This window comes from Salvia hispanica, chromosome 4, assembly GCF_023119035.1.
Source record: "Salvia hispanica cultivar TCC Black 2014 chromosome 4, UniMelb_Shisp_WGS_1.0, whole genome shotgun sequence".
NCBI lineage: Eukaryota > Viridiplantae > Streptophyta > Magnoliopsida > Lamiales > Lamiaceae > Salvia > Salvia hispanica.
Genome location: NC_062968.1, coordinates 44,603,876 through 44,616,256, shown reverse-complemented (window position 1 = coordinate 44,616,256; position 12,381 = coordinate 44,603,876). Strand labels below are relative to the sequence as shown.

The window sequence follows — 12,381 nt, the reverse complement described above, 5'->3', positions numbered from 1 at the left end:
TTTAATCATATTACTCACAACGAAGAAATGGTTTTATAAATAGTTATTAATTAATTATTAAATTTTAATTTAAAATATTTATTTTGATTTCTTATTAAGTGATTCACGTTGTTTCTTTTTAAGACTTTGGATTATAGATAGTTTTTTCGAGTTTGTAAACCTCAATCGATGGGTTTTTTTAGAACTGAAGTCAATTTCTTTTATGCCATGTTTGGTTGTCAGGATTCTGTCTGAAAAAGTAATATGATTCCTTAAATTTTAAATTGTAGTGTTTGTTTTGGTTTTTAGTCGTACAACTTTCTATGATTCTAAATCCTAACTATTCTTAGGTATTCTTTTTCCCAGTTTTAGTATTCTTACATATTTAATGCAATATAGTCTAGTTTTATTATTATTATTATTATTATTATTATTTATAAATTATGATGTTTTAAAAATAATTTAAACTTAGTACTTAATTTCAGTATAATAAATAAATACGTTTAAAATTATCATAATTATAACTATATTTTATAATATTCATAAAAGTAATTAATAATTTATTAAATAATTAACATATAATTATATAATATAAATTGTATAATAAATAAATATTATTATATTTTATAAATTAATAATTTATTAATAAATTTGTTTTGACAATTTAAATTTTAAAAATTTATTCAAGAATAAAAATAATAATAATAATAATAATAATAATAATAACAACAACAATAACAATAATATTATTATAATATATGAGTATAATATTCTACGTGACTATAATTACAATTATATTATTATAATTACAATTATTATATTATAATTACAATTATATTATTATATATTATGATGGGCAATCTATATTTAAACTATCCATCATAATAATAAATATAATAATATAATTATTTTATTCGTAATTAATAATTTATTAAAAATTTTATTTTATTATTTTTTTTATAAATTAAAAAGTAATAAGTATATTTTTAGTTTGGTGTTTAAATTAAAATTAAAATTTAAAATCTTGATATTTTCCAAACACGGGAAAGTAAAGTTACTAGGAATCATACTCCTGAGATTCATTTTCCCAGAAATCATTTTTCTTGTCAACTTTACTTACCCGTCAACCAAACATGGCCTTAGGGTTTATTCATTTTGTTTGATGTGGGAAGATAGAATTAAAACATGGATGAGAGGCCCACATAATTAAAATTCAAAACTTTTATTCACTTTGTTTGATTTGAGAAGATAGAATTAAACCAGGGGTGAGGGGCCCACATAATTAAAATTCAAAACTTTTACTTTGTTTCATGTGGGAAGATAGAATTAATCCAGGGGTGAGGGGCCCATATAATTAAAATTCAAAACTAATGTTGGGTTTGATTTCTGAAAAAATTAATGATTTTTATCTCCTTTATGAATAGACCACTAACAAAAATAATCGCCAATTAGTGATGGATATTTCCGTCACTAATAAGTGAAATTTCTTCACTTAACAGATTAGTGACAGATCAATTTTTTAAGAACTGAAGTCAATTTCTTTTAGGGATTATTCATTTTGTTTGATGTGGGAAGATAGAATTAAAACATGGGTGAGGGGCCCACATAATTAAAATTCAAAACTTTTATTCACTTTGTTTGATGTGGGAAGATAGAACTAAACCAGGGGTGAGGGGCCCACATAATTAAAATTCAAAACTTTTATTCACTTTGTTTTACATGGGAAGATAGAATTAAACCAGGGGTGAGGGGCCCACATAATTAAAATTCAAAACTTTCGCTTTGTTTGATGTGGGAAGATAGAATTAAACCAGGGGTGAGGGGCCCACATAATTAAAATTCAAAACTAATGTTGGGTTTTGACTTCTGAAAAAATTAATGATTTTTGTCTCCTTTATGGGTAGACCACTAAAAAATTTGCAAATTAGTGATTAATATTTCCGTCACTAATCAGTGAATTTCTTCACTTAACAGATTAGTGACAGATCAAGTTTCGGCAGATCCGTCATTAATATACTTGTTAGTAAGAAGTTTTAGTGACGGATTTTTCGTCACTAAAGTTACTACAACGAAACCGTAGGCGACTGCTTCGCATTAGTGACAGATCAATAATTCCGTCACTAGCCTATTGAACTACAATTGTCATTTGAAAGGAAGGCTTATTTCCTCCTCCTCCACCCAGGAACTCCTACGTCACCTTAACGCATTTAGAGCTTCAGCGAGTCGTAGGAAGAGGCCATCCCAGCACCGCCGAGGTTCCTCAATTGGTACATGCGGATGACAGTTTTTCATGTACGAGATGGGGCACTGTTTTTCAACGAGGAACTCTTATTCTTCTTGAAGCGATGGCGAAAGAGGGACGTTCGACTTTAGTGCGAAATATTATTGCGCAGAGTTTCGATTTGCCCTTCTCCTAGAGATCCAATCTTTATCTCCATTATCATCACCATAGTATATTTGTGGTTGAAATCGATTAAATTTTCAATTTAGGTATTTTTTAAAGTTGAATTTCGCTACTGAAAGGGACACAGAGAGAATGGGCTCTTTAAAAAAGAATTTTGGTGATTGAGGTTATTCACGACCGGTTCATGGATGACAATAATGGAGACCAGAGGCTTTCTCATAAAATTCACATGAATTTGTCCTTTAAACAATTGCGGAACTAGGAGCGTTGTACTTATACGGAGACTTATTGCTAACAAATATGAAACTGACCTAGAACTGAAGAAAAGTCATTAAGATCGTAGATTTCATATGGATTTTTATGAAGTTTTTCCCTAAAAGCAGTCAAATTACATGAGCGACGATCATTATATTGTGCGTGATCGTGATATAGCTTGAATGGTTATTCTTTCGGTTAAAATTATAATTCCATGTTAGCTTCCAAACACAAGAATTATAGTAATTTTCATGGTTTATATTCTTAGTAATCATATTCCCGGAAATCATAAATCCTAACAAACATGACTCTATATAAGAGGTGGAGCAGCAAATAGAAAATGAGTAGAGGAGCGCCAAATTGGGGTTTTACTTCGCCATAGACAAAATTCAAAAGTCCCTCTTTCTCTTTCCCTGAAAATGTACACTCGTCCAAACCCTAGATTCTCCATTCAGTGGGCTGATCTTCCACCGGAGCTTCTCGACATCATCGCCAAACGTCTCGAAGCCGCAATCGACGTCCGCCGCTTCCGCGGCGTCTGCCGTTCCTGGCGCTCCTCCACAACGCCCCACAAATTCCCCATCATCAAGCTCCCTTTCTTCAACAAGTACCAACGCTCCGGCCGCCAACACAGCGGCGGCCACTTCATTCTAACCCAAAGGATCGTCTACCGCATCCGATTGCCCAACAGCACAAACCCTGACTTCTGGCTGGTCAAGCTCGAGCACTCCGATGACGGCAAAGTCAGGATCATAAATCCGGTAACGCACCGGAAAATTAAGACTGAGGCGGTCGAGATGCCGAAGGTGCTGAATACTCTGGATTTCGACATTTCCGAGGTGAGCAAGGGTTACGCGCTCAGGTACGTCAATCCTTCAAATCGGAGTGACGATTATTACGATTTTAGGTATGTTAAGAAAGTAGCCGCTTCTGTCAACGCCGAGACTGGCGAGTATGTTGTGTTGATAATCGACCTGCGTAATAGATTGTTGCGTATAACTTCGGATCGGAAGAAGTGGACTCTGTTTCATGGCGGTGATGGTGGCTATAATTTCGCGGCTGCCAAATTTTATGATGTTGCAATGGTTAAGGGGAAGCTGTGTGCAACTGATGCCTCTGGAGATATTTGGTCGTTCGATTCCAAATTTGGGAGGACGATAGGTAGATACGAAGGCGATCGCTCTTTGAAAAGGCGGATGGTGGAGTTTAGCGATGGGGAGTTGGTTTTGGTTGAGGAAATGGGGAAAGTTGATGGACCTATTGATCAAATTTTCCATGTTAAGCAGCCGTTTGTAGACGTCTCCGTTTACGCTCTGTCCAAGCTGTTGAAGAAATGGACTGACATCAAAGAGACACACGGTTGCATTGTTGTTGTAGGCGACGATTGCTCCTATTCTATTCCGATGAAAGAATTCAATGCGGCTAGGGTTTTCTACACTGATCGCTACTCGTTTCTTCAAAGTGAGATTGTTGCTGGCGCTGAAGAATATACCTGTTTCGAGTGTGATTGCAGGGAGGGTGTCTGTAATTGCCTTCACGTGTTAGAAACTGTAGTAGCTGCTGATGAGGTTGCAAACGATAACGTTAAACGCGTGTTTGCAGGATTTTATGGTCAATATATTGGTGTTTATGAATCTGGGACTAGGGAAACGGGGACAGCACTGATGTTCCCTGAATATGCAAGCATATTTTGGCCTCCTCCTGCATGGCTCAGCCACCGGCCCACCGTTGGTGCTTCTGCTTGATGTTGGTAAGCCTTGGAACTTTTGATATCCATTGTCTATCTTAGTTCTTAAAAATCTTGATTCTAATTGTGGTGACAAGTGTGTATCTTGATTTATAGTTGTCAATATGTTTAACAAAAAATGGACATTTACTTTTGAGATTAGGCATAGGTGGATAAAAATATTATGGGCTAATCTGTTGTGTACTAAGATTGGAACTTTGGAATATCCTCAAACCCTTCAATAAATTCTACTACAATTGAAGACATGGGCTGAAATAGGTTTATTTCAACTCATTTGGTGTTGTTCAGTGACCCATTTTCAATTCTACCCAGACCTAGAAATATAAATTGGCCTGCACTGTTGACACTAGTATTGTGCTTAAAAGAAATCGTACGATTTTGGTGGTTTTTATATCTGACTCATTTTCCGCGTCAAGATATAGAGAATTAATTCCCCACTCTACCCTTGTGAAATTAGTTTCCCCCAACTACAACGCCCCCAAAAAGGGCAATTTGGTCAGTGCGTACGTCCCAGTTTATGACGTAGGTCACGTAGCATTGAAATCTTGTTTTATTTCTTTGTAACTGAACACCATGACTTTGTCACATATACATATGAGTTACACAGTACCAATTCTAATCAAGTTTTATTTCTAGAGTTTCCCATAACAAACTACCTGAATGCTTGAGTTTGCCTGGCATGATGAACTAATTTAAGCTTGTGATAAAGCATAAATTTTGTATTGGAGTTGAGTCATTGTGCTTTCATCTTTTATCTTAATGTTATTTCTGATTGATTGTAACTCGCATTTCAATTTTATTTCAGGTTTGAACTGGTGTATAATACCTGGATCTAGGGAGGGAAAAGTAGAATAAAGACATGTGAGGCTTTCATGGGTGGATATAGGCTCAGTTTTCCAGTGTTTCAGTTGATGGGGCTGAGAGTGTAACAAGACACTCTTGGGGTTAAGTTTATTAAATAAGGGTTTATGGTTTTGAAAATTATGAATTTTCTCCATAACATTGTTTTATGAATTTTTATTTGTTAAATTAATAGTAATATGAATTTTTCCTATACTTTCTTTTTTCATAATCGATGGCAAAACAGGTGGTTCACTGTGATGGATTTGCACCAACAAATGGGTGACATTGATGCTGTCACCATATTTGCTTACTTAATTTTGCATATACCATCGTCTACCACCATCATTTTTTGAGCAGCAAACGAAATTTTCCAATTTCATTTCCCTCTGAATTGCTCGTGAAAGTTGAAGCTTGATAGTATTGAATCATAAGTCAGCATAAGTGGGTTGTTTGCATTAGGATTTTGCGAGTGATTTTGTATTTTGTTAAAATGCAACGAAAGGAAATAGTAATTATGAGCTATTCTTGTTGTGTAAATTGTTGATTGCACGTCAAATTTGGGGACGGATTCAAGAGTTGGGTGAGTAGATTAGTCTTGGAAGTTCCATTTCTGAATCTACACATGCAAAATTTAAAAGAAACCGACAGCCGTTTAAGGAATTTAAAAATGAACCCAAGAAAATTGGAAAGGTTGTATCAGATTTGTGTAGGAGTTAGACAATAGTACGTCGAGCGCGATAGGAATGAACATTACCACATGTGGGCAAAGAATCGGCGGACGGTTTGAGCAGCAACGACGGATTCCTATATCAGTGCTGACGACGGGCGAGAACGTAGAAAGATGAAAATGATTTCTTTTTTTTGAGGGGATTTGAGTGTGAGTCCATTCACAGGGCAAAGAAGTCATTTTGCAAGCAATTCTGGGTGAGCTATGTGAACACAAAATTAAAAACCACGTTGGAGAAGAGAATTAAAACAGATCCATTTTCGAGGCCCTCCACACCGAACAACCATTAATGCCAAGTTTGAGGCTATTTCTACCCTTTTAAGTCACATGCATGTAAAACACTACCATCGCATTTACGTAAATGGAGTATAAGATTTTACTGGCATTACTTTACTAAATCTTTAAGAATTCACATTTTAGTTGAATTTTTGTTTTACAAGAAAATTGCACCAAACTTAAACTTATCAAAACAAAGAACAAAGATCAATTTGACAGAAATTCTCCAATAAATTAGCTCGCCTCGTTTACGATTCTCTACATGGAAGTTGCGTAGGACAGAGCAAAAATTTACAGCCAGCAGAGCAGGGAAGGAATTCAAAACTGAACATTAACATTTGGAAGATCTCAGACCTCAAATCATCAGCATGTTAGTAACTGGGACAACAACAACGACAACTGCATCTGTCTTATTCTGAGTTCTGAGCTTCACAGAAACTGTACCTATCACAAAAACTGGTACTACCAAAGCTGTGATGCCAACAACTGTTAAGAGCTGCTCCTCTATAACTCGTCTTTCTGAGTTCCATTCGTATTAGCTGGAAAAAACCAACTGAGTATTTGCCAGAGCTTGTTTGTTGGTGTCGTTGGCAATGATTCCGCACTACAAAGATCGTTGTAGTTATGCTTCAAGTGAGGAGCAGCTATTTTTTCCTGAGGAGATCAAAACATGTGCAGCAATTTAACAAACATTCTTTCTATTAAATACGAATGAACAAAAGGCAATCTATACCTTGAACACCTCGAAAGGGCAAAAGTCTGAATCTCCACACCCCTGTACGTGAAATGTAATTAACATAACTTGAGACAAGAAATAAAAGATCCTAACAATTTTTCAATAGAAGTTCTCAGATTCCACGGCATTCTCATAGTAAAGATGAAAATCTGATGGATTTTGAAGTTGAAGAGTAAAACTATGATACACTTACTGCCATTCGTGTAGGATGTTCGTTGTGCAATACTTGCACAAAGTACTTGCTTGTATTGTTGTTGGCTGGGCAGCTATATAGGACCAGCATGTTATTTCCAGCGAATGGGGCAACTGTGCTACCACGCCATATTCTCGATTGGGGGGGTTTAGGAGGTAGTTGCAAAGGTTCTTCTCGTAGTATTTTATCAAAGTCTGAAAACCCAAAACAGAATAAAGGTCAAACCTAAGCTACAAGCCACCAAAAGCTGATAGAAGGGATAAACAGTTATCATCTCACCACGTCCATCAAGAAATAGCCCGATCAAACAGGAAAATGGGAGCAGCGTTTCTGCATGAGCGAATCTTAGTTTGGCCATTTCATAGCTCCCAGGAACTAGTCCGTCTATAGATCACAAAAAAGGAAAAAAGATTATATAGAGCAGAGACAAAGAACTTTGAGGAGAGGAGGGGGTAGGCACCAATCCACACTAGTGTATTTTTCAGCTCTCCTTTATCCATTATGTTTCAGATTTCGAGTATTTACTATTTAGAAGAGAGGTAATAAGTCCGTATAGCATACTTTAAAGGAAATGAATAGAAGTTAAACTTAGTAGCATATTCAATGGATCTTTTTGCTAGAGTATATACTGAAAAAATGTTTCATGTTGCTTTGTTGTAATCTTTGTTTTCCCAAAACAATGAGAAAAATGAGAAGAAATATTTATGTGACATGATTTTTTCACATAAGAGATACTCCCTCCGTCCCATTCAAGATGTGCACCTTTCCTTTTTAGTTTGTCCCACTCAAGATGTCCACTTTCTATTTTTGGTAGTAAATTCATCTCTCCTCTCTCATAAAATATTCAATCTCCTTTTTCACTCTACTTTATCACATTCAACTACTCTGCCTAAAATCCAATGTTATTAAATATCTGCAATGGCACCGCCGTGGCGCCCTAAACCCTAAAGTAAAATCCCGTGCCATTCAAGAATGTGGACATCTTGAATTGGACAGAGGGAGTAATACGTATTGCTAGTATTCTTATTAATTAAATCAGAACAAATATATAATTGAACAAACAAGTCATTCTTCTACATTTTAAACTCATAACCTGGTCATGAAATATTTCAGTCAGTATCTTGTAGAAGTAAGATAAAATATTCTCAATCCAGATAGATGTGGACAATCTATCGTGAACGGAGGTAATAGTTACTTAGTTAGCTAAGAAATAATTAATGAATTGAGGAAAATGAAAGAAGAGAAGAAAATACCTTCCTTAGCCTTGATAGCTTGCTCCATTGACTGGATAACATCTCCAAGTAAGGGAACTCCCATCCTGTAGTTCAATGAATTACCGTAGCCTTTTACGATAAAAACCTCCAGATCGTCTGTCCATTCTAGTAAACCAACCTACCAAAATTAAGAGGGGCAACATGAGTGAGAGAAAAGGTCAATAGAATGTATGATGACAAAAATGGAATTCCTCACGCATTAAGGTAATCTAAATATGAAATACATATGGCACTTTTAGATCATACAAACACTCCATTTGGAAATAGACAATCATAGTAAAACCAAATTATTACTCATAACAGACTGGGAGACAAGGAAGAGTAAATACCTCAGATGGACTGAACAGTGAACATGCTTGATCAGTATTGTTTAATAAAGCAGCTTCCTGCGAGAAAATGCAGCAAACTACATATTTCAATGTTTAGAGATAGTGAGATGCTGGATAGAAAATGAGGAATAAATTACCTGTTTGCATAGAAACCACAGAGATGATACATCCTCTCTTGTGAAACTCAGACCCCAGCGTTTCACTAATTCTTTGGTTATTTCATCCAGTATGGGTTCCTTGAGTTTATCAACAGATGGTTCCTGACTTTTCCTGAAAGCCTTGTTCATGTATAAAAGAAAGTTGCCACTTTCAATAATTGCATTGAATGATCAATAACAAAGTTATTACAGGAAAATCAAAATTCATAACTACTTACCATATCATGATAATTTACCGGACTTATTGCTTAGTTTAACTTTTAATCATCAAATCAACCAGGAAAAGCTCATGATGCAAAACATGCTCTGAGATAAAGAACCATCCAGTACAGGCCACAGTGATATGTTGGACAAGATACAAAGTTCACTTCTAACATTAACATTTATATTATACTAGTTGACAACCACACAACTTGAGCCACCATAATATGCAAAATTGGGCGACATAATTATAAATAGCATTGGTCGCAGTAATGTAGGGTCTCCAGAAGATGACATCTTACCTTGTAGTTTTGACAGCAATCATGGAATCTCAACATTATATCACTTGCACGACTTTCACTAATAACTGCAAAAGCTCGATGGTGCCCAGGTCCCAGATTTCCTCGATCACTAAAGAGTCCCATGCCAAATGCCACTGCACTTGCTGAGGCTCGTGAAACCTGATATTAATCCATTGAAAAATATTTAGATATGGATAGTCTACCAGTTGTAATAGTCATCACTAATAATGTCTGCGCACAAATACACATCCCAAAAGTGAACAACAAAAAATAAAAATCTGCAAATGATATCATGAAGTTAGTTGCCAATATGACTTGATATGAATCTCACCAATCACAAGAGGTTAACATGTCCCTAAGAAAATGAAATTAATGCGCCATAAGATCTACAAGCAATTCTCATCTCATGCAAGAGGCAGACTAAAAGAAATGAAACGAATAGTAAACTGAAGTATGCCAAGCTTCTTTGAAGCATAAGTATATCATAATTGTCGAACATGATACCTGAGTGGCTCTAATAGGATATATGTCAGGATGATAATCCTCATGAAACAATTGCGGAAATTTTTCTCTGACTCTGATACCGAGCTCATACAGTTCACTTTCTCCTAAGCTAATCAACTCTCCACCTTTATGCTTTCCAGTCCAAGGAGATTTCCATCCCCGTAACCATGCAGGTAGTGCACCTGACTTATTTTCTTTAACATTTTCTAAAAGGACTTCCAAGCGAGTGCCCAATGCACCTAGTAGCTTCATTTTTTTCTTAGTAGGAGCCCGAGTCCCATGTCTTGCCTGCCACACAATAATTAAGCAAAGCTATATCAACTCTTAAGAAACCACGAGCACCAACAACTGTAGAGTGGAAATGAGCCATATTTGCATTATGGATATCTGAAACTAGTAAAACAGGCAACATGATAAAAATTGAAATCATTCAAACTAATTATAGTTATAATTATCTTGATCTTTATATTGCTCAGAATTTGCATCATATCTATTTCAATTTGTGCATTCTCCATTTTTAACAGCCCACATCTGATATCCAAGTTTTAGCACTTACAAAGTCTCACATCCTCCCTCCGCCCAGAGCATGATAAAGAAATTATATGCTCACATGTAGTATAAAACAAAACTTTCCCGTTCATCCGCACTCCAATTAGGCTAAAGTACCTCACATTGAATCACCAATTTAAGCACGACCACCGATCAGCTTATAAACTTAAACCAAAAGAAAAACATCTTGAATATCACAGTGACAGAAAAATCTTTCTAAAGCATGAGATCTGAGTACCACAAATAATGGAAACAGAAAATGAAATACGACGAAGCAGCTGTTACAAAATGTGAGTATTACCACAAGATTTAAGTGAATAGGTTTACACTGATCAGGAATAGTTGAAGGAACATATGAATTGTCAGATATTTCCTTGGCTACATGATATCTGCACAGAAGAGACGCCCGTCATTACCTAAGAAGAATGACCTAATAAGCTCCTAAATCGTAATACATAACAAGTTCCCTCTTCCCATGATCAATTCGATATCGGAAAACTTCACACGAACTCGATCAGTAAGCAAATTCAAAAAGAATAAAAGGGGAAATAAAACAAATAGAACCCTCCCCGCCTTCCGCATAACCGATACTTGAACACAATATGGTAGTATTTCTCACAATGGATTTGGTATTTCTCACAATCGATCGCCATACATCATTCTTCACGATTTAAAATTGAAACTAATTGAATGGAGAAAGGGAAGGAAAATTGAAGGACCTGGTGACAGTGGATAAATGGCGACGAACGTCGAAATCGGTATTGGCGGTGGCGTGAAAAAATGTAAGTAGGAGTAAAGCAACCTTGAGAGGCGCGGCCATGGCTTCTCCAAACAAAATTGGGTGTGTTGGAGAACGACGAGAAGCCGATTTTGTATATATACTCTCTACTTATACAATTTCCGGAATTTTCAATTGCTTCTACAAATCTCTACTTTCATATCTTATGAAATCTGAATTCACAGTTCAATATACTCTTAAATAACCGTTTTGTCATTTTTAATTGTTCATAATTTAAAATTATTTTTTTTTCCACTTTTGAAAGGGAGTACGGAGTATTTTTTAAATCTGAAAATTTGATCCAAATTTCAGTTTTGTCGACATGGCATTTCACAAGTGAATTAACAATCTACGTATAAATTTGATTAAAAACAATGTCGTATAATCATATTAATACGTGGGAACAAAGCAATTTCAAAATTTCAAAATTCAGTCATCGTCTTATAATTAACGATACTACCATGTCATTTTTAACTCAAATGCCAAAAAAGATTTAGTACTATTTGTAGGTGGTGTTCGATGTTCTAGAAAAAATAGTATTTAGATATAATTTATGATTGAGTCATGAGATTATTTTAGTCAGAAAAAGTTAGTTGTAACTAATTATCTCATGATTATCCATCTAGGATTGAGTTGTGAATTGAATTTCATAAACCAAACACGCTACGTATTTAATCCCGAAATACAATTTTGGAAACCGAACACCCCTATTGAATTAATTTAACTAGCATGGGCAGGCAATATACTTATACTAATTTTTCTTCAAATTTGCATATTCATAAGAATTTACTCTTAAATGTTTCTTTCCAATACTTCAAAGTTTTTGGCTTAGGTATATTTTTACCTTCTTAGATCTAGACCGTAATCTAAAAAAAAGTCTGTAGGTATATTGTTAGGCATAGAAGTTATTATTAGTAGACTAGTTAGGCACCGTTACGCTTGTCGAAAGCTCATTGGCTGCATGAGAATAGAATACTTTGCTGTCAAGTTTTACCCCAAAATGAGTTTTGAATTTGAGGCTATGTTGGCAATTAGAGAAAGAAAAGAGGTTCGTAGTATTACTTTCTCTGTGTTCTAATATATTCCACTTTGATTCAGTTATGATTGAAAAAATTTAATACTAGAA

The 12,381-nt window shown here is 35.3% G+C and overlaps 2 protein-coding genes across 3 annotated transcripts; one reads left to right on the top strand and one right to left on the bottom strand.

Annotated features, from left to right (window-relative positions):
* Positions 1 to 2,978: 2,978 nt before the first annotated feature.
* On the top strand, positions 2,979 to 5,439 carry LOC125217836 (F-box protein At2g26160-like). Of its 2 annotated transcripts, XM_048119388.1 has the most exons (3): positions 2,979 to 3,500; positions 3,624 to 4,388; positions 5,191 to 5,439. In XM_048119388.1, exons 1-2 carry the CDS (start codon positions 3,058 to 3,060, stop codon positions 4,381 to 4,383), a joined length of 1,203 nt encoding a protein of 400 aa, XP_047975345.1. In that variant the 5' UTR covers positions 2,979 to 3,057; the 3' UTR covers positions 4,384 to 4,388; positions 5,191 to 5,439. The 2 variants fall into 2 exon arrangements, with proteins under 2 accessions (XP_047975345.1, XP_047975344.1); XM_048119387.1 differs by having other exon boundaries at positions 2,979 to 4,388.
* A 1,003-nt stretch (positions 5,440 to 6,442) lies between these two features.
* LOC125185236 (multiple inositol polyphosphate phosphatase 1) lies at positions 6,443 to 11,405 on the bottom strand. The gene is made up of 11 exons (XM_048081738.1): positions 11,197 to 11,405; positions 10,779 to 10,866; positions 9,929 to 10,216; positions 9,425 to 9,583; positions 8,901 to 9,041; positions 8,764 to 8,820; positions 8,414 to 8,552; positions 7,440 to 7,544; positions 7,161 to 7,354; positions 6,965 to 7,006; positions 6,443 to 6,885 (listed from the first exon to the last, which is right to left on the bottom strand). Exons 1-11 carry the CDS (start codon positions 11,295 to 11,297, stop codon positions 6,736 to 6,738), a joined length of 1,464 nt encoding a protein of 487 aa, XP_047937695.1. The 5' UTR covers positions 11,298 to 11,405; the 3' UTR covers positions 6,443 to 6,735.
* Between the last annotated feature and the right edge of the window lie 976 nt (positions 11,406 to 12,381).